Genomic DNA, 22,885 nt, shown 5'->3' on the forward strand with positions numbered 1-22,885 from the left:
GCTTATGATACTTCCATTTCCCGATATTCATCATTTATGAAGGATGGATAAGGCTAGATATTAGCTCCTGGCCTCCAACCATGGACAAGCAGACAGACATTGTCTTATAGATCAGCCCGTCCTCCTAAGGTTTCCCACCGTCAAGAAACGGTCAGTTTAAAATGTCCTCTCCTAACCTACCTGAGGACCCAAACCAGGGAACTGGACAGTTCGTCACTTTTGCGAGTGGCTTCCATTTTTATTTACGAAAATTTTTAGTCGTATGTAACGCTTACGATCGAAATGCGACGTTCTCTATAAGACGACAGGTTATATAGATATAAAAGATTATTTTTTATAAGAGATTTGTAATAGTTTATAGAAGATAAACCGTAATGATGATATAAACAATGTTTATGCTCAATATGTTTTTATTATTTTAAAAATTTAGTCACAGTAAACAAATACAAGGCTCAGCTGACAACAGCTGGTGTTCAACCATAATATCCATAGCCTCCATAACCTCCATATCCTCTGCCGAAGCCTCCAAAGCCACCGAAGCCCCGCCCGAAGCCTCCTAAGCCTCCAAAGCCGCCGAGGTAACCTGGATTAGCTTCAGGCTCAGCAGCTGGATCAGCGCTCCTCTTTCCACGATAGAAGCCTCCGTATCCTCCATAACCTCCGTATCCTCCATATCCTAACCCGAAGCCACGACCGAAACCTCCAAAGCCTCCGAAGCCACCAAAGTAACCGGGCTCAGCCTCTGGGGCAGGAGCAGCGCTTGTGTCCACCAAGCAGAAGGCGGCCAGGGCGGCAACAATGATCTGTTAAAAAAACAAAAAACTTAGTTTACTTTCTAAACATTATGAATAAATGAAACGTACCTACACTAAGCCAGTAAAGGTTGCATAAAACTTTACACCAGAATAAAACAAATTAGGACATATAAACAATCACCTGTAATAGTGTTATATATAGAATGTGCTAAAGGGACTTGTACATATGCTGCTATTGAAACAGTCCTTGTCAGGCCTCAGAAGGAGGCATGGTCAGTGACTGGGCCGGTTGCAATTTGAACCAGGAACAACCGCAAGGTAGTCTATTAACAACGATATTAGACAATTAAGGGAATAATACATGTTAATGTCAAGTTATAAACAGCAAACTGCTGAGTATGAGAGACTAAGAGAGCCAGAAGGTATCACTCACCAGGGTCTTCATGGTTCAGGAGTGTCAGTGTTGACTGTGGCAGCTGGAGGCAGCGTGGTCTTATATACCACACAGGGGCGTGGCCGCCCAAACCCTCTCAGTGTTCCTTTATATACAAGGTCACACGGAACATTTTTAATCTTCAGTTGTAAACCTTGTAGGGCGTAGGAGCCTGGAACTGCCGGCCGCAAGAGCGGGAGACGGGGTCGATGGTTCGCGGGTTCTACGGACCATGTGAATGAAATTTTATTATCCACGTTAATAAAAATATTATGAATTGACAGACATTTTCTCCGACTCTATTACGGAGAGTAGCCAGCATTGACCCAGTCTGTCGTCTATCTTCTCTCTCTATCCTTATCTATCTATCTATCTATCTATCTATCTATCTATCTATCTATCTATCTATCTATCTATCTATCTATCTATCTATCTATCTATCTATCTATCCATCTATTTATTTATCTATCTATCTATATATCTATTTATCTATCTATTTTTCTATCTCTATTTTTCTATCTCTATATATATTTTTTTCTGTTTATTTATTTTTGTATTTATCTGTCTATCTAGCGATATTTCAATCTATCTCTGTCTGCCTACGTAACTATCAATCAATCAATCAATCAATCTATCTATCTATCGATCGATCGATCTATCTATCTAAATATATACATATATATATATATATCTGACCATTCAGGCTTGTTTGCATATATATATATATATATATATATATATATATATATATATATATATATATATATATATATATATATATATATATATATGTCGTACCTAGTAGCCAGAACTCACTTCTCAGCCTACTATGCAAGGCCCGATTTGCCTAATAAGCCTAGTTTTCATGAATTAATGTTTTTTAGACTACCTAACCTGCCTAACCTAACCTAACCTAACGTTTTCGGCTACCTAACCTAACCTAACCTATAAAGATAGGTTAGGTTAGGTTAGGTAGGGTTGGTTAGGTTCGGTCATATATCTATGTTAATGTTAACTCTAATAAAAAAAAAATTGACCTCATACATAATGAAATGGGTAGCTTTATCATTTAATAAGAAAAAAATTAGAGAAAATATATTAATTCAGTAAAACTTTGCTTATTAGGCAAATCGGGCCTTGCATAGTAGGCTGAGAAGTGAGTTCTGGCTACTAGGTACGACATATATATATATATATATATATATATATATATATATATATATATATATATATATATATATATATATATATATATATATATATATATATATATAGAAGTGAGTTCTGGCTACTAGGTACGACATATATATATATATATATATATATATATATATATATATATATATATATATATATATATATATATATATATATATATAGAAGTGAGTTCTGGCTACTAGGTACGACATATATATATATATATATATATATATATATATATATATATATATATATATATATATATATATATATATATATATATATATATATATATATATATGTCGTACCTAGTAGCCAGAACCCACTTCTCAGCCTACTATACAAGGCCCGATTTGCCTAATAAGCCAAGTTTTCCTGAATTAACATATTTTCTCTAATTTTTTTCTTATGAAATGATAAAGCTACCCATTTCATTATGTATGAGGTCAATTGTTTTTTATTGGAGTTAAAATTAGCGTAGATATATGACCGAACCTAACCAACCCTACCTAACCTAACCTAACCTATCTTTACAGGTTAGGTTAGGTTAGGTAGCGGAAAAAGTTAGGTTAGGTTAGGTTAGGTAGGTTAGGTAGTCGAAAAACAATTAATTCATGAAAACTTGGCTTATTAGGCAAATTGGGCCTTGCATAGTAGGCTGAGAAGTGCGTTCTGGCTACTAGGTACGACATATATACATATATATATATATATATATATATATATATATATATATATATATATATATATATATATATATATATATATATATATATGTATTTATATATATATATATATATATATATATATATATATATATATATATATATATATATATATATATATATATATATATATATGTATTTATATATATATATATATATATATATATATATATATATATATATATATATATATATATATATATATATATATCTGAGTCTGTATCTATTCACAACTTAACTCCCTCATCCCTGTCCCTTTGGTCTTCCCCTCCCTCCCTCCGCTTCCTTCCTATTTGCCCCCTGCTTCCCCCATCCCCTCAAGGAGTACTGAAACTCTCTCTCAGTATCTATCAGATTCCTGTTCTTTTTCTGTTTTCCTTCTACTATTATTCTTCCTTTTTCACCAGATAAAATTGTATCACAGACCATTCCCCTCTGGAAATTTGGGTGAGACTAGCAACAGGCGTCAGGCTTCGAACTGTGAATAGGCAGACAGACAAATATATATATATATGTATATATATATGTATATATATATATATATATATATATATATATATATATATATATATATATATATATATATATATATATATATATATATATTATTAAATATGACCGAAAAAGTAAGATTAATAATTCTAACACGAATTTTCTCAATCTTTCGCACATTACGCTTCACTGTTGGAGGTAAATCAAAAATCAATTCTCCAAAATTCAAAAAAGCTTTCTACAAACACTTCTATTCAATATCCATTGTTTCGTGTTCTGTCTTGTGTTGATGAAATTAATACCCTATTAATACCACATTTTGTTCTGTCTTGTGTTAAATGCCACATCACCCCTTCCACCTCACTCAAATGTAGATATAAAATCGGAGATACGTAAGTTCTATTCAGTTGTGTATTTAAGAACTAAAGTCTTTGAAAATGTAATAAGTTTTACGAAACGCGCCCGTGTCGCGTCAGACTAGAAATAAAAATGAAATTTGGAGAATTGATTTTTGATTTACCTCCAACAGTGAAGCGTAATGAACGAAAGATTGAGAAAATTCGTCTTAGAATTATTAATCTTACTTTTTCGGTCATATTTAATAATATATGTCTACAGGAAAGACTGCTACCAAAATATACTAATATATATATATATATATATATATATATATATATATATATATATATATATATATATATATATATATATATATATATATATATATATATAAATATATATATATATATATATATATATATATATATATATATATATATATATGTAAATGCACACACACACACACTAGGTAGGGATACACCTGCATTGCCATTACCCGGGTCTATCTGTCTGTCTGCCTCGCATCAGTTCATCTATCAATTCTTCCATCTATCTCTTTAATTGTTTATTCATATATCCATCCATTTATTCATCCATCTTCCTATCATCAATATAGCAATCCATCCATCTATCCGTCCATCTATATTTCTATCCATCCATCAATTTATCCATCTACATTTAATTATCCATCCATCAGTTTATCACTCTACATTCAATTATCTGTTCATCTATTTATTTGTCTATATTCATTTATCCATCCATCTATGTATCAAACCATCTATCTTTCTATGCATCTATCTATTCATCCAACTTTCTATTTCTTCATGTATCCGTCCAACCATACATCAATATATTTATCTATCCTTCCATCTATCTTTCCATTCATCTATCAATCCATCCCTCTATCAATCAATTTTCACACCTATTTATCTGTCTATCTATCCATCCAGCTAAAACTCAATTAATCCATCTATCCATATATCTACTCCTAAATCTATTCATTTTCTTTTCTTGACCCCCCTCACGCAATCTCCTTGCACCCCCCCCCCCCCATTCTCCCCTCTATCTCCCTTTCTCTCCCTCTCCCCTTCCACCTCCCTTCCTCTCTCCCTCTCCCTGTTTCCCCGAATATTTTGAAGGATATTTTTCTACTAATTTTTGTTTTCAAAATATTCTTAGGTATTGTGGCAGGCAGTTCCAAAAAATCCTCGAGGGGGTCTGAATGTGACCCTGGCATGCTGTTCTCTTTTGAATTATGGCGACCCCGACTAGCCAATATTCATCATGTATCCCAGACCATTACCTCTGTTTGTTTGGATGAAGCTAGGCCCAAGCTTCTCGCCTCCATCTATGAACAGACAAACAGACAGACAGACAGAGACATTCTGCCTTATATTTACAGATATGAATATTATATTTATTTTATTAATTTTGAACTAAATAACTCGATCAACAACCCGAGTCTATGTTGTTGTTGACCTAGAAAAGCTCTCAAGCATCGTAAAATACTTTTCTCTTCATAAAATAAATGGCTTATGATACTTCCATTTCCCGATATTCATCATTTATGAAGGATGGATGAGGCTAGATATTAGCTCCTGGCCTCCAACCATGGACAAGCAGACAGACATTGTCTTATAGATCAGCCCGTCCTCCTAAGGTTTCCCATCGTCAAGAAACGGTCAGTTTAAAATGTCCTCTCCTAACCTACCTGAGGACCCAAACTAGGGAACTGGACAGTTCGTCACTTTTGCGAGCGGCTTCCATTTTTATATACGAAAATTTTTAGTCGTATGTAACGCATAAGATCGAAATGCGACGTTCTTTATAAGAGGACAGGTTGTATAGATATAGAAGATTATTTTTTATAAGAGATTTGTAATAGTTCATCGAAGATAAACTGTAATCATGATATAAACAATGTTTATGCTCGATATCTTTTTATTATTTTACAAATTTAGTCACAGTAAACAAATACAAGGCTCAGCTGACAACAGCTGGTGTTCAGCCATAATATCCGTAGCCACCATAACCTCCATATCCTCTGCCGAAGCCTCCAAAGCCACCGAAGCCCCGCCCGAAGCCTCCTAAGCCTCCAAAGCCGCCTAGGTAACCTGGATTAGCTTCAGGCTCAGCAGCTGGATCAGCGCTCCTCTTTCCACGATAGAAGCCTCCGTATCCTCCATAACCTCCGTATCCTCCATATCCTAACCCGAAGCCACGACCGAAACCTCCAAAGCCTCCCAAGCCACCAAAGTAACCGGGCTCAGCCTCAGGGGCAGGAGCAGCGCTTGTGTCCACCAAGCAGAAGGCGGCCAGGGCGGCAACAATGATCTGTTAAAAAAACAAAAAACTTAGTTTACTTTCCAAACATTATGAATAAATGAAACGTACCTACACTAAGCCAGTAAAGGTTGCATAAAACTTTACACCAGAATAAAACAAATTTGGACATATAAACAATCACCTGTAATAGTGTTATATATAGAATGTGCTAAAGGGACGTGTACATATGCTGCTATTGAAACAGTCCTTGTCAGGCCTCAGAAGGAGGCATGGTCAGTGACCGGGCCGGTTGGAACTTGAACCAGAAACAACCGCAAGGTAGTCTATTAACAACGATATTAGACAGGTAAGGCCAAAATAGATGTTAATGTCAAGTTATAAACAGCAAACTGCTGAGTATGAGAGACTAAGAGAGCCAGAAGGTGTCACTCACCAGGGTCTTCATGGTTCAGGAGTGTCAGTGTTGACTGTGGCAGCTGGAGGCGGCGTGGCCTTATATACCACACAGGGGCGGGGCCGCCCAAACCCTCTCAGTGTTCCTTTATATACAAGGTCACACGGAACATTTTTAATCTTCAGTTGTAAACCTTGTGGGGCGTAGGAGCCTGGAACTGCCGGCCGCAAGAGCGGGAGACGGGGTCGATGGTTCGCGGGTTCTACGGACCATGTGAATGAAATTTTATTATCCACGTTAATAAAAATATTATCAATTGACAGACATTTTCTCCGACTCTATTACGGGGAGTAGCCAGCATTGACCCAGTCTGTCGTCTATCTTCTCTCTCTATCCTTATCTATCTATCTATCTATCTATCCATCTATCTATCTATCTATCCATCTATTTATTTATCTATCTATCTATATATCTATTTATCTATCTATTTTTCTATCTCTATATATATTTTTTTTCCTGTTTATTTATTTTTGTATTTATCTGTCTATTGAGCGATATTTCAATCTATCTCTCTGTCTACGTAACTATCAATCAATCAATCAATCAATCAATCAATCAATCAATCTATCTATCTATCTCTATCTATCTATCTATCTATCTATCGATCGATCGATCAATCTATCTATCTATATATATATATATATATATATATATATATATATATATATATATATATATATATATATATATATATATATATATATATATATATATATATATATGTATATATTTATATAAATATATATATATATATATATATATATATATATATATATATATATATATATATATATATGTAAATGCACACACACACACACTAGGTAGGGATACACCTGCATTGCCATTACCCGGGTCTGTCTGTCTGTCTGCCTCGCATCTGTTCATCTATCAATTCTTCCATCTATCTCTTTAATTGTTTATTCATATATCCATCCATTTATTCATCCATCTTCCTATCATCAATATTGCAATCCATCCATCTATCCGTCCATCCATCTATCAATCCATCTATATTTCTATCCATCCATCAATTTATCCATCTACATTTAATTATCCATCCATCAGTTTATCACTCTACATTCAATTATCTGTTCATCTATTTATTTGTCTATATTCATTTATCCATCCATCTATGTATCAAACTATCTATCTTTCTATGCATCTATCTATTCATCCAACTTTCTATTTCTTCATGTATCCGTCCAACCATACATCAATATATTTATCTATCCTTCCATCTAGCTTTCCATTCATCTATCAATCCATCCCTCTATCAATCAATTTTCACACCTATTTATCTGTCTATCTATCCATCCAGCTAAAACTCAATTAATCCATCTATCCATATATCTACTCCTAAATCTATTCATTTTCTCCTCTTGACCCCCCTCACGCCATCTCCTTGCACCCCCCCCCCATTCTCCCCTCTATCTCCCTTTCTCTCCCTCTCCCCTTCCACCTCCCTCTCTCCCTCTCCCTGTTTCCCCGAATATTTTGAAGGATATTTTTCTACTAATTTTTGTTTTCAAAATGTTCTTAGGTATTGTGGCAGGCAGTTCCAAAAAATCCTCGGGGGGGTCTGAATGTGACCCTGGCATGCTGTTCTCTTTTGAATTATGGCGACCCCGACTAGCCAATATTCATCATGTATCCCAGACCATTACCTCTGTTTGTTTGGATGAAGCTAGGCCCAAGCTTCTCGCCTCCATCTATGAACAGACAAACAGACAGACAGACAGAGACATTCTGCCTTATATTTACAGATATGAATATTATATTTATTTTATTAATTTTGAACTAAATAACTCGATCAACAACCCGAGTCTATGTTGTTGTGACTTAGAAAAGCTCTCAAGCATCGTAAAATACTTTTCTCTTCATAAAATAAATGGCTTATGATACTTCCATTTCCCGATATTCATCATTTATGAAGGATGGATGAGGCTAGATATTAGCTCCTGGCCTCCAACCATGGACAAGCAGACAGACATTGTCTTATAGATTAGCCCGTCCTCCTAAGGTTTCCCATCGTCAAGAAACGGTCAGTTTAAAATGTCCTCTCCTAACCTACCTGAGGACCCAAACCAGGGAAATGGACAGTTCGTCACTTTTGCGAGCGGCTTCCATTTTTATATACGAAAATTTTTAGTCGTATGTAACGCATAAGATCGAAATGCGACGTTCTTTATAAAAGGACAGGTTGTATAGATATAGAAGATTATTTTTTATAAGAGATTTGTAATAGTTCATCGAAGATAAACCGTAATGATCATATAAACAATATTTATGCTCAATATCTTTTTATTATTTTACAAATTTAGTCACAGTAAACAAATACAAGGCTCAGCTGACAACAGCTGGTGTTCAGCCATAATATCCGTAGCCACCATAACCTCCATATCCTCTGCCGAAGCCTCCAAAGCCACCGAAGCCCCGCCCGAAGCCTCCTAAGCCTCCAAAGCCGCCTAGGTAACCTGGATTAGCTTCAGGCTCAGCAGCTGGATCAGCGCTCCTCTTTCCACGATAGAAGCCTCCGTATCCTCCATAACCTCCGTATCCTCCATATCCTAACCCGAAGCCACGACCGAAACCTCCAAAGCCTCCCAAGCCACCAAAGTAACCGGGCTCAGCCTCAGGGGCAGGAGCAGCGCTTGTGTCCACCAAGCAGAAGGCGGCCAGGGCGGCAACAATGATCTGTTAAAAAAAACAAAAAACTTAGTTTACTTTCTAAACATTATGAATAAATGAAACGTACCTACACTAAGCCAGTAAAGGTTGCATAAAACTTTACACCAGAATAAAACAAATTAGGACATATAAACAATCACCTGTAATAGTGTTATATATAGAATGTGCTAAAGGGACATATACATATGCTGCTATTGAACCATAGTTATTATCAGGTCTCAGAAGGAGGCCTGGTCAGAGACCGAACCGCTTTGACCCCAGGAACAACCGTAAGGTAGTCTATCAACAAAGATATTAGACAGGTAAGGCTAAAATAGATGTTAATGTCAAGTTATAAACAGCAAACTGCTGAGTATGAGAGACTAAGAGAGCCAGAAGGTGTCACTCACCAGGGTCTTCATGGTTCAGGAGTGTCAGTGTTGACTGTGGCAGCTGGAGGCGGCGTGGCCTTATATACCACACAGGGGCGGGGCCGCCCAAACCCTCTCAGTGTTCCTTTATATACAAGGTCACACGGAACATTTTTAATCTTCAGTTGTAAACCTTGTGGGGCGTAGGAGCCTGGAACTGCCGGCCGCAAGAGCGGGAGACGGGGTCGATGGTTCGCGGGTTCTACGGACCATGTGAATGAAATTTTATTATCCACGTTAATAAAAATATTATCAATTGACAGACATTTTCTCCGACTCTATTACGGGGAGTAGCCAGCATTGACCCAGTCTGTCGTCTATCTTCTCTCTCTATCCTTATCTATCTATCTATCTATCTATCCATCTATCTATCTATCTATCCATCTATTTATTTATCTATCTATCTATATATCTATTTATCTATCTATTTTTCTATCTCTATATATATTTTTTTTCCTGTTTATTTATTTTTGTATTTATCTGTCTATTGAGCGATATTTCAATCTATCTCTCTGTCTACGTAACTATCAATCAATCAATCAATCAATCAATCAATCAATCAATCTATCTATCTATCTCTATCTATCTATCTATCTATCTATCGATCGATCGATCTATCTATCTATCTATATATATATATATATATATATATATATATATATATATATATATATATATATATATATATATATATATATATATATTTATATAAATATATATATATAAATATATATATATATATATATATATATATATATATATATATATATATATATATATATATATATATATATGTAAATGCACACACACACACACTAGGTAGGGATACACCTGCATTGCCATTACCCGGGTCTGTCTGTCTGTCTGCCTCGCATCTGTTCATCTATCAATTCTTCCATCTATCTCTTTAATTGTTTATTCATATATCCATCCATTTATTCATCCATCTTCCTATCATCAATATAGCAATCCATCCATCTATCCGTCCATCCATCTATCAATCCATCTATATTTCTATCCATCCATCAATTTATCCATCTACATTTAATTATCCATCCATCAGTTTATCACTCTACATTCAATTATCTGTTCATCTATTTATTTGTCTATATTCATTTATCCATCCATCTATGTATCAAACTATCTATCTTTCTATGCATCTATCTATTCATCCAACTTTCTATTTCTTCATGTATCCGTCCAACCATACATCAATATATTTATCTATCCTTCCATCTAGCTTTCCATTCATCTATCAATCCATCCCTCTATCAATCAATTTTCTCACCTATTTATCTGTCTATCTATCCATCCAGCTAAAACTCAATTAATCCATCTATCCATATATCTACTCCTAAATCTATTCATTTTCTCCTCTTGACCCCCCTCACGCCATCTCCTTGCACCCCCCCCCCATTCTCCCCTCTATCTCCCTTTCTCTCCCTCTCCCCTTCCACCTCCCTCTCTCCCTCTCCCTGTTTCCCCGAATATTTTGAAGGATATTTTTCTACTAATTTTTGTTTTCAAAATGTTCTTAGGTATTGTGGCAGGCAGTTCCAAAAAATCCTCGAGGGGGTCTGAATGTGACCCTGGCATGCTGTTCTCTTTTGAATTATGGCGACCCCGACTAGCCAATATTCATCATGTATCCCAGACCATTACCTCTGTTTATTTGGATGAAGCTAGGCCCAAGCTTCTCGCCTCCATCTATGAACAGACAAACAGACAGACAGACAGAGACATTCTGCCTTATATTTACAGATATGAATATTATATTTATTTTATTAATTTTGAACTAAATAACTCGATCAACAACCCGAGTCTATGTTGTTGTGACTTAGAAAAGCTCTCAAGCATCGTAAAATACTTTTCTCTTCATAAAATAAATGGCTTATGATACTTCCATTTCCCGATATTCATCATTTATGAAGGATGGATGAGGCTAGATATTAGCTCCTGGCCTCCAACCATGGACAAGCAGACAGACATTGTCTTATAGATCAGCCCGTCCTCCTAAGGTTTCCCATCGTCAAGAAACGGTCAGTTTAAAATGTCCTCTCCTAACCTACCTGAGGACCCAAACTAGGGAACTGGACAGTTCGTCACTTTTGCGAGCGGCTTCCATTTTTATATACGAAACTTTTTAGTCGTATGTAACGCATAAGATCGAAATGCGACGTTCTTTATAAAAGGACAGGTTGTATAGATATAGAAGATTATTTTTTATAAGAGATTTGTAATAGTTCATCGAAGATAAACCGTAATGATCATATAAACAATATTTATGCTCAATATCTTTTTATTATTTTACAAATTTAGTCACAGTAAACAAATACAAGGCTCAGCTGACAACAGCTGGTGTTCAGCCATAATATCCGTAGCCACCATAACCTCCATATCCTCTGCCGAAGCCTCCAAAGCCACCGAAGCCCCGCCCGAAGCCTCCTAAGCCTCCAAAGCCGCCTAGGTAACCTGGATTAGCTTCAGGCTCAGCAGCTGGATCAGCGCTCCTCTTTCCACGATAGAAGCCTCCGTATCCTCCATAACCTCCGTATCCTCCATATCCTAACCCGAAGCCACGACCGAAACCTCCAAAGCCTCCCAAGCCACCAAAGTAACCGGGCTCAGCCTCAGGGGCAGGAGCAGCGCTTGTGTCCACCAAGCAGAAGGCGGCCAGGGCGGCAACAATGATCTGTTAAAAAAACAAAAAACTTAGTTTACTTTCCAAACATTATGAATAAATGAAACGTACCTACACTAAGCCAGTAAAGGTTGCATAAAACTTTACACCAGAATAAAACAAATTTGGACATATAAACAATCACCTGTAATAGTGTTATATATAGAATGTGCTAAAGGGACGTGTACATATGCTGCTATTGAAACAGTCCTTGTCAGGCCTCAGAAGGAGGCATGGTCAGTGACCGGGCCGGTTGGAACTTGAACCAGAAACAACCGCAAGGTAGTCTATTAACAACGATATTAGACAGGTAAGGCCAAAATAGATGTTAATGTCAAGTTATAAACAGCAAACTGCTGAGTATGAGAGACTAAGAGAGCCAGAAGGTGTCACTCACCAGGGTCTTCATGGTTCAGGAGTGTCAGTGTTGACTGTGGCAGCTGGAGGCGGGGTGGCCTTATATACCACACAGGGGCGGGGCCGCCCAAACCCTCTCAGTGTTCCTTTATATACAAGGTCACACGGAACATTTTTAATCTTCAGTTGTAAACCTTGTGGGGCGTAGGAGCCTGGAACTGCCGGCCGCAAGAGCGGGAGACGGGGTCGATGGTTCGCGGGTTCTACGGACCATGTGAATGAAATTTTATTATCCACGTTAATAAAAATATTATCAATTGACAGACATTTTCTCCGACTCTATTACGGGGAGTAGCCAGCATTGACCCAGTCTGTCGTCTATCTTCTCTCTCTATCCTTATCTATCTATCTATCTATCTATCCATCTATCTATCTATCTATCCATCTATTTATTTATCTATCTATCTATATATCTATTTATCTATCTATTTTTCTATCTCTATATATATTTTTTTTCCTGTTTATTTATTTTTGTATTTATCTGTCTATTGAGCGATATTTCAATCTATCTCTCTGTCTACGTAACTATCAATCAATCAATCAATCAATCAATCAATCAATCTATCTATCTATCTCTATCTATCTATCTATCTATCGATCGATCGATCTATCTATCTATCTATATATATATATATATATATATATATATATATATATATATATATATATATATATATATATATATATATATATATGTATATATTTATATAAATATATATATATATATATATATATATATATATATATATATATATATATGTAAATGCACACACACACACACTAGGTAGGGATACACCTGCATTGCCATTACCCGGGTCTGTCTGTCTGTCTGCCTCGCATCTGTTCATCTATCAATTCTTCCATCTATCTCTTTAATTGTTTATTCATATATCCATCCATTTATTCATCCATCTTCCTATCATCAATATTGCAATCCATCCATCTATCCGTCCATCCATCTATCAATCCATCTATATTTCTATCCATCCATCAATTTATCCATCTACATTTAATTATCCATCCATCAGTTTATCACTCTACATTCAATTATCTGTTCATCTATTTATTTGTCTATATTCATTTATCCATCCATCTATGTATCAAACTATCTATCTTTCTATGCATCTATCTATTCATCCAACTTTCTATTTCTTCATGTATCCGTCCAACCATACATCAATATATTTATCTATCCTTCCATCTAGCTTTCCATTCATCTATCAATCCATCCCTCTATCAATCAATTTTCACACCTATTTATCTGTCTATCTATCCATCCAGCTAAAACTCAGTTAATCCATCTATCCATATATCTACTCCTAAATCTATTCATTTTCTCCTCTTGACCCCCCTCACGCCATCTCCTTGCACCCCCCCCCCCCATTCTCCCCTCTATCTCCCTTTCTCTCCCTCTCCCCTTCCACCTCCCTCTCTCCCTCTCCCTGTTTCCCCGAATATTTTGAAGGATATTTTTCTACTAATTTTTGTTTTCAAAATGTTCTTAGGTATTGTGGCAGGCAGTTCCAAAAAATCCTCGTGGGGGTCTGAATGTGACCCTGGCATGCTGTTCTCTTTTGAATTATGGCGACCCCGACTAGCCAATATTCATCATGTACCCCAGACCATTACCTCTGTTTATTTGGATGAAGCTAGGCCCAAGCTTCTCGCCTCCATCTATGAACAGACAAACAGACAGACAGACAGAGACATTCTGCCTTATATTTACAGATATGAATATTATATTTATTTTATTAATTTTGAACTAAATAACTCGATCAACAACCCGAGTCTATGTTGTTGTGACTTAGAAAAGCTCTCAAGCATCGTAAAATACTTTTCTCTTCATAAAATAAATGGCTTATGATACTTCCATTTCCCGATATTCATCATTTATGAAGGATGGATGAGGCTAGATATTAGCTCCTGGCCTCCAACCATGGACAAGCAGACAGACATTGTCTTATAGATTAGCCCGTCCTCCTAAGGTTTCCCATCGTCAAGAAACGGTCAGTTTAAAATGTCCTCTCCTAACCTACCTGAGGACCCAAACTAGGGAAATGGACAGTTCGTCACTTTTGCGAGCGGCTTCCATTTTTATATACGAAAATTTTTAGTCGTATGTAACGCATAAGATCGAAATGCGACGTTCTTTATAAAAGGACAGGTTGTATAGATATAGAAGATTATTTTTTATAAGAGATTTGTAATAGTTCATCGAAGATAAACCGTAATGATCATATAAACAATATTTATGCTCAATATCTTTTTATTATTTTACAAATTTAGTCACAGTAAACAAATAGAAGGCTCAGCTGACAACAGCTGGTGTTCAGCCATAATATCCGTAGCCACCATAACCTCCATATCCTCTGCCGAAGCCTCCAAAGCCACCGAAGCCCCGCCCGAAGCCTCCTAAGCCTCCAAAGCCGCCTAGGTAACCTGGATTAGCTTCAGGCTCAGCAGCTGGATCAGCGCTCCTCTTTCCACGATAGAAGCCTCCGTATCCTCCATAACCTCCGTATCCTCCATATCCTAACCCGAAGCCACGACCGAAACCTCCAAAGCCTCCCAAGCCACCAAAGTAACCGGGCTCAGCCTCTGGGGCAGGAGCAGCGCTTGTGTCCACCAAGCAGAAGGCGGCCAGGGCGGCAACAATGATCTGTTAAAAAAAACAAAAAACTTAGTTTACTTTCTAAACATTATGAATAAATGAAACGTACCTACACTAAGCCAGTAAAGGTTGCATAAAACTTTACACCAGAATAAAACAAATTAGGACATATAAACAATCACCTGTAATAGTGTTATATATAGAATGTGCTAAAGGGACATATACATATGCTGCTATTGAACCATAGTTATTATCAGGTCTCAGAAGGAGGCCTGGTCAGAGACCGAACCGCTTTGACCCCAGGAACAACCGTAAGGTAGTCTATCAACAAAGATATTAGACAGGTAAGGCTAAAATAGATGTTAATGTCAAGTTATAAACAGCAAACTGCTGAGTATGAGAGACTAAGAGAGCCAGAAGGTGTCACTCACCAGGGTCTTCATGGTTCAGGAGTGTCAGTGTTGACTGTGGCAGCTGGAGGCGGCGTGGCCTTATATACCACACAGGGGCGTGGCCGCCCAAACCCTCTCAGTGTTCCTTTATATACAAGGTCACGCTTAACTTTTTTAATCTTCAGTTGTAAACCTTGTAGGGCGTAGGAGCCTGGAACTGCCGGCCCCAAGAGCAGGAGACGGGGTCGATGGTTCGCGGGTTCTACGGACCATGTGAATGAAATTTTATTATCCACGTTAATAAAAATATTATGAATTGACAGACATTCTCTCCGAATCTATTACGGGGAGTAGCCAGCATTGACCCAGTCTGTCGTCTATCTTCTCTCTCTATCCTTATCTATCTATCTATCTATCTATCTATCTATCTATCTATCTATCTATCTATCTATCTATCTATCTATCTATCTATCCATCTATTTATTTATCTATATATCTATTTATCTATCTATTTTTCTATCTCTATATAAATTTTTTTTCTGTTTATTTATTTTTGTATTTATCTGTCTATCTAGCGATATTTCAATCTATCTCTGTCTGTCTACGTAACTATCAATCAATCAATCATCAATCAATCAACCAATCTATCTATCTATCTCTATCTATCTATCGATCGATCGATCTATCTATATATATATATATATATATATATATATATATATATATATATATATATATATATATATATATCTATTCACAACTTAACTCCCTCATCCCTGTCCCTTTGGTCTTCCCCTCCCTCCCTCCGCTTCCTTCCTATTTGCCCCCTGCTTACCCCATCCCCTCAAGGAGTACTGAAACTCTCTCTCAGTATCTATCAGATTCCTGTTCTTTTTCAGTTTTCCTTCTACTATTATTCTTCCTTTTTCATCAGATAAAATTGTATCACAGACCATTTCCCTCTGGAAATTTGGGTGAGACTAGCAACAGGCGTCAGGCTTCGAACTTTGAATAGGCTGATCGACAAATATATATTTATATATATATATATATATATATATATATATATATATATATATATATATATATATATATATATATATATATATATATATATATATATGTGTGTGTGTAAATGCACACACACACACACTAGGTAGGGATACACCTGCATTGCCATTACCCGGGTCTGTGTGTCTGTCTGCCTCGCATCTGTTCATCTATCAATTCTTCCATCTATCTCTTTAATTGTTTATTCATATATCCATCCATTTATTCATCCATCTTCCTATCATCAATATAGCAATCCATCCATCTATCCGTCCATCCATCTATCAATCCATCTATATTTCTATCCATCCATCAATTTATCCATCTACATTTAATTATCCATCCATCAGTTTATCACTCTACATTCAATTATCTGTTCATCTATTTATTTGTCTATATTCATTTATCCATCCATCTATGTATCAAACCATCTATCTTTCTATGCATCTATCTATTCATCCAACTTTCTATTTCTGCATGTATCCGTCCAACCATACATCAATATATTTATCTATCCATCCATCTATTTTTCCATTCATCTATCAATCCATCCCTCTATCAATCAATTTTCACACCTATTTATCTGTCTATCCATCCATCCAGCTAAACCTCAATTAATCCATCTATCCATATATCTACTCCTAAATCTATTCATTTTCTCCCCTTGACCCCCCCTCACCCCATCTCCTTGCACCCCCCCCCCCGGTCTCCCCTCTATCTCCCTTTCCCTCCCTCTCCCCTTCCACCTCCCTTCCTCTCTCCCTCTCCCTGTTTCCCCGAATATTTTGAAGGATATTTTTCTACTAATTTTTGTTTTCAAAATATTCTTAGGTATTGTGGCAGGCAGTTCCAAAAAATCCTCGTGGGGGTCTGAATGTGACCCTGGCATGCTGTTCTCTTTTGAATTATGGCGACCCCGACTAGCCAATATTCATCATGTATCCCAGACCATTACCTCTGTTTATTTGGATGAAGCTAGGCCCAAGCTTCTCGCCTCCATCTTTGAACAGACAAACAGACAGACAGACAGAGACATTCTGTCTTATAGGTACAGATGTGAATATTATATTTATTTTATTAATTTTGAACTAAATAACTCGATCAACAACCCGAGTCTATGTTGTTGTAACTTAGAAAAGCTCTCAAGCATCGTAAAATACTTTTCTCTTCATAAAATAAATGGCTTATGATACTTCCATTTCCCAATATTCATCATTTATGAAGGATGGATGAGGCTAGATATTAGCTCCTGGCCTCCAACCATGGACAAGCAGACAGACATTGTCTTATAGATCAGCCCGTCCTCCTAAGGTTTCCCATCGACAAGAAACGGTCAGTTTAAAATGTCCTCTCCTAACCTACCTGAGAACCCAAACTAGGGAACTGGACAGTTCGTCACTTTTGCGAGTGGCTTCAATTTTATATACGAAAATTTTTAGTCGTATGTAACGCATAAGATCGAAATGCGACGTTCTTTATAAAAGGACAGGTTGTATAGATATAGAAGATTATTTTTTATAAGAGATTTGTAATAGTTCCTCGAAGATAAACCGTAATGATCATATAAACAATATTTATGCTCAATATCTTTTTATTATTTTAAAAATTTAGTCACAGTAAGCAAATAGAAGGCTCAGCTGACAACAGCTGGTGTTCAGCCATAATATCCGTAGCCACCATAACCTCCATATCCTCTGCCGAAGCCTCCAAAGCCACCGAAGCCCCGCCCGAAGCCTCCTAAGCCTCCAAAGCCGCCTAGGTAACCTGGATTAGCTTCAGGCTCAGCAGCTGGATCAGCGCTCCTCTTTCCACGATAGAAGCCTCCGTATCCTCCATATCCTAACCCGAAGCCACGACCGAAACCTCCAAAGCCTCCGAAGCCACTAAAGTAACCGGGCTCAGCCTCTGGGGCAGGAGCAGCGCTTGTGTCCACCAAGCAGAAGGCGGCCAGGGCGGCAACAATGATCTGTTAAAAAAACAAAAAACTTAGTTTACTTTCTAAACATTATGAATAAATGAAACGTACCTACACTAAGCCAGTAAAGGTTGCATAAAACTTTACACCAGAATAAAACAAATTAGGACATATAAACAATCACCTGTAATAGTGTTATATATAGAATGTGCTAAAGGGACATATACATATGCTGCTATTGAACCATAGTTATTATCAGGTCTCAGAAGGAGGCCTGGTCAGAGACCGAACCGCTTTGACCCCAGGAACAACCGTAAAGTAGTCTATCAACAAAGATATTAGACAGGTAAGGCCAAAATAGATGTTAATGTCAAGCTATAAACAGCAAACTGCTGAGTATGAGAGACTAAGAGAGCCAGAAGGTGTCACTCACCAGGGTCTTCATGGTTCAGGGGTGTCAGTGTTGACTGTGGCAGCTGGAGGCAGCGTGGCCTTATATACCACACAGGGGCGTGGCCGCCCAAACCCTCTCAGTGTTCCTATGTATACAAGGTCACACGGAACTTTTTTAATCTTCAGTTGTAAACCTTGTGGGGCGTAGGAGCCTGGAACTGCCGGCCCCAAGAGCGGGACACGGGGTCGATGGTTCGCGGGTTCTACGGACCATGTGAATGAAATTTTATTATCCACGTTAATAAAAATATTATGAATTGACAGACATTCTCTCCGAATCTATTACGGGGAGTAGCCAGCATTGACCCAGTGTGTCGTCTATCTTCTCTCTCTATCCTTATCTATCTATCTATCTATCTATCTATCTATCTATCTATCTATCTATCTATCTATCTATCTATCTATCTATCTATCTATCTATCAATCTCTCTATCTATCTATCTATCTATTTTTATATTTTTTGTCTATTTTATTTTGTATTTATCTGTCTATCTAGCGATATTTACATCTGTCATTGTCTGTGTCTACGTATCAATCAACCAATCAATCAATCAATCAATCAATCAATCAATCAATCTATCTATCTATCTATCTATTTATCTATCTATCTATCTATCTATCTATCTATCTATCTATCTATCTATCTATCTATCTATCTATCTATCTATCTATCTATCTATCTATCTATCTATCTATCTAACTATCATCTATCTATCTGCATCTCTATCTATTCACAACTTAACTCCCTCATCCCCATCCCTTTTGTCTTCCCCTCCCTGCCTCCGCTTCCTTCCTATTTGCCCCCTGCTTTCCCCATCCCCTCAAGGAGTACTGAACCTCTCTCTCAGTATCTATCAGATTCCTGTTCTTTTTCAGTTTTCCTTCTACTATTATTCTTCCTTTTTTCATCAGATAAAATTGTATCACAGACCATTCCCATCTGGAAATTTGGGTGAGACTAGCAACAGGCGTCAGGCTTCGAACTTTGAATAGGCTGACAGACAAATATATATATATATATATATATATATATATATATATATATATATATATATATATATATATATATATATATATATATATATGTGTGTGTGTAAATGCACACACACACACACTAGGTAGGGATACACCTGCATTGCCATTACCCGGGTCTGTCTGTCTGTCTGCCTCGCATCTGTTCATCTATCAATTCTTCCATCTATCTCTTTAATTGTTTATTCATATATCCATCCATTTATTCATCCATCTTCCTATCATCAATATAGCAATCCATCCATCTATCCGTCCATCCATCTATCAATCCATCTATATTTCTATCCATCCATCAATTTATCCATCTACATTTAATTATCCATCCATCAGTTTATCACTCTACATTCAATTATCTGTTCATCTATTTATTTGTCTATATTCATTTATCCATCCATCTATGTATCAAACTATCTATCTTTCTATGCATCTATCTATTCATCCAACTTTCTATTTCTTCATGTATCCGTCCAACCATACATCAATATATTTATCTATCCATCCATCTATTTTTCCATTCATCTATCAATCCATCCCTCTATCAATCAATTTTCACACCTATTTATCTGTCTATCCATCCATCCAGCTAAACCTCAATTAATCCATCTATCCATATATCTACTCCTAAATCTATTCATTTTCTCCCCTTGACCCCCCTCACGCCATCTCCTTGCACCCCACCCCCCGTTCTCCCCTCTATCTCCCTTTCTCTCCCTCTCCCCTTCCACCTCCCTTCCTCTCTCCCTCTCCCTGTTTCCCCGAATATTTTGAAGGATATTTTTCTACTAATTTTTGTTTTCAAAATATTCTTAGGTATTGTGGCAGGCAGTTCCAAAAAATCCTCGGGGGGGTCTGAATGTGACCCTGGCATGCTGTTCTCTTTTGAATTATGGCGACCCCGACTAGCCAATATTCATCATGTATCCCAGACCATTACCTCTGTTTATTTGGATGAAGCTAGGCCCAAGCTTCTCGCCTCCATCTATGAACAGACAGACAGACAGAGACATTCTGTCTTATTTTTACAGATATGAATATTATATTTATTTTATTAATTTTGAACTAAATAACTCGATCAACAACCCGAGTCTATGTTGTTGTGACTTAGAAAAGCTCTCAAGCATCGTAAAATACTTTTTTCTTCATAACAGAAATGGCTTATGATACTTCCATTTCCCGATATTCATCATTTATGAAGGATGGATGAGGCTAGTTATTAGCTCCTGGCCTCCAACCATGGACAAGCAGACAGACATTGTCTTATAGATCAACCCGTCCTCCTAAGGTTTCCCATCGTCAAGAAACGGTCAGTTTAAAATGTCCTCTCCTAACCTACCTGAGGACCCAAACTAGGGAACTGGACAGTTCGTCACTTTTGCGAGCGGCTTCCATTTTTATATACGAAAATTTTTGGTCGTATGTAACGCATAAGATCGAAATGCGACGTTCTTTATAAGAGGACAGGTTGTATAGATATAGAAGATTATTTTTTATAAGAGATTTGTAATAGTTCATCGAAGATAAACTGTAATCATGATATAAACAATGTTTATGCTCGATATGTTTTTATTATTGTATATATTTAGTCACAGTAAACAAATAGAAGGCTCAGCTGACAACAGCTGGTGTTCAACCATAATATCCATAGCCTCCATAACCTCCATATCCTCTGCCGAAGCCTCCAAAGCCACCGAAGCCCCGCCCGAAGCCTCCTAAGCCTCCAAAGCCGCCGAGGTAACCTGGATTAGCTTCAGGCTCAGCAGCTGGATCAGCGCTCCTCTTTCCACGATAGAAGCCTCCGTATCCTCCATAGCCTCCGTATCCTCCATATCCTAACCCGAAGCCACGACCGAAACCTCCAAAGCCTCCGAAGCCACCAAAGTAACCGGGCTCAGCCTCTGGGGCAGGAGCAGCGCTTGTGTCCACCAAGCAGAAGGCGGCCAGGGCGGCAACAATGATCTGTTAAAAAAACAAAAAAACTTAGTTTACTTTCTAAACATTATGAATAAATGAAACGTACCTACACTAAGCCAGTAAAGGTTGCATAAAACTTTACACCAGAATAAAACAAATTAGGACATATAAACAATCACCTGTACTAGTGTTATATATAGAATGTGCTAAAGGGACGTAAACATATGCTGCTAATGAACCTTAGTTATTATCAGGTCTCAGAAGGAGGCCTGGTCAGAAACCGAACCGCTTTGACCCCAGGAACAACCGTAAGGTAGTCTATCAACAAAGATATTAGACAGGTAAGGCCAAAATAGATATTAATGTCAAGCTATAAACAGCAAACTGCTGAGTATGAGAGACTAAGAGAGCCAGAAGGTGTCACTCACCAGGGTCTTCATGGTTCAGGAGTGTCAGTGTTGACTGTGGCAGCTGGAGGCAGCGTGGCCTTATATACCAAACAGGGGCGGGGCCACCCAAACCCTCTCAGTGTTCCTTTATATACAAGGTCACACGGAACTTTTTTAATCTTCAGTTGTAAACCTTGTAGGGCGTAGGAGCCTGGAACTGCCGGCCCCAAGAGCGGGAGACGGGGTCGATGGT

General features: G+C 37.3%; 7 protein-coding genes across 7 annotated transcripts; all 7 read right to left on the minus strand.

Moving 5' to 3' along the window:
- Window positions 1-392: 392 nt before the first annotated feature.
- On the minus strand, window positions 393-1,231 carry LOC138357865 (uncharacterized). The gene is made up of 2 exons (XM_069315026.1): window positions 1,189-1,231; window positions 393-803 (listed from the first exon to the last, which is right to left on the minus strand). Exons 1-2 carry the CDS (start codon window positions 1,198-1,200, stop codon window positions 474-476), a joined length of 342 nt encoding a protein of 113 aa, XP_069171127.1. The 5' UTR covers window positions 1,201-1,231; the 3' UTR covers window positions 393-473.
- Window positions 1,232-5,948: 4,717 nt separating this feature from the next.
- Window positions 5,949-6,675, minus strand: LOC138357896 (uncharacterized). The gene is made up of 2 exons (XM_069315065.1): window positions 6,664-6,675; window positions 5,949-6,278 (listed from the first exon to the last, which is right to left on the minus strand). The coding sequence occupies exons 1-2, from the start codon at window positions 6,673-6,675 to the stop codon at window positions 5,949-5,951; spliced, it is 342 nt and encodes a 113-aa protein (XP_069171166.1).
- A 2,373-nt stretch (window positions 6,676-9,048) lies between these two features.
- LOC138357897 (uncharacterized) lies at window positions 9,049-9,773 on the minus strand. Its single transcript, XM_069315066.1, has 2 exons — window positions 9,762-9,773; window positions 9,049-9,378 (listed from the first exon to the last, which is right to left on the minus strand). Exons 1-2 carry the CDS (start codon window positions 9,771-9,773, stop codon window positions 9,049-9,051), a joined length of 342 nt encoding a protein of 113 aa, XP_069171167.1.
- A 2,371-nt stretch (window positions 9,774-12,144) lies between these two features.
- Window positions 12,145-12,871, minus strand: LOC138357898 (uncharacterized). Its single transcript, XM_069315068.1, has 2 exons — window positions 12,860-12,871; window positions 12,145-12,474 (listed from the first exon to the last, which is right to left on the minus strand). The coding sequence occupies exons 1-2, from the start codon at window positions 12,869-12,871 to the stop codon at window positions 12,145-12,147; spliced, it is 342 nt and encodes a 113-aa protein (XP_069171169.1).
- Window positions 12,872-15,127: 2,256 nt separating this feature from the next.
- Window positions 15,128-15,964, minus strand: LOC138357866 (uncharacterized). Its single transcript, XM_069315027.1, has 2 exons — window positions 15,922-15,964; window positions 15,128-15,538 (listed from the first exon to the last, which is right to left on the minus strand). The coding sequence occupies exons 1-2, from the start codon at window positions 15,931-15,933 to the stop codon at window positions 15,209-15,211; spliced, it is 342 nt and encodes a 113-aa protein (XP_069171128.1). The 5' UTR covers window positions 15,934-15,964; the 3' UTR covers window positions 15,128-15,208.
- A 2,622-nt stretch (window positions 15,965-18,586) lies between these two features.
- Window positions 18,587-19,292, minus strand: LOC138357899 (neuropeptide-like protein 31). Its single transcript, XM_069315069.1, has 2 exons — window positions 19,281-19,292; window positions 18,587-18,898 (listed from the first exon to the last, which is right to left on the minus strand). Exons 1-2 carry the CDS (start codon window positions 19,290-19,292, stop codon window positions 18,587-18,589), a joined length of 324 nt encoding a protein of 107 aa, XP_069171170.1.
- Window positions 19,293-21,877: 2,585 nt separating this feature from the next.
- On the minus strand, window positions 21,878-22,714 carry LOC138357867 (uncharacterized). Its single transcript, XM_069315028.1, has 2 exons — window positions 22,672-22,714; window positions 21,878-22,288 (listed from the first exon to the last, which is right to left on the minus strand). The coding sequence occupies exons 1-2, from the start codon at window positions 22,681-22,683 to the stop codon at window positions 21,959-21,961; spliced, it is 342 nt and encodes a 113-aa protein (XP_069171129.1). The 5' UTR covers window positions 22,684-22,714; the 3' UTR covers window positions 21,878-21,958.
- Between the last annotated feature and the right edge of the window lie 171 nt (window positions 22,715-22,885).

The sequence above is a fragment of the Procambarus clarkii genome, chromosome 80 (assembly GCF_040958095.1).
Source record: "Procambarus clarkii isolate CNS0578487 chromosome 80, FALCON_Pclarkii_2.0, whole genome shotgun sequence".
NCBI lineage: Eukaryota > Metazoa > Arthropoda > Malacostraca > Decapoda > Cambaridae > Procambarus > Procambarus clarkii.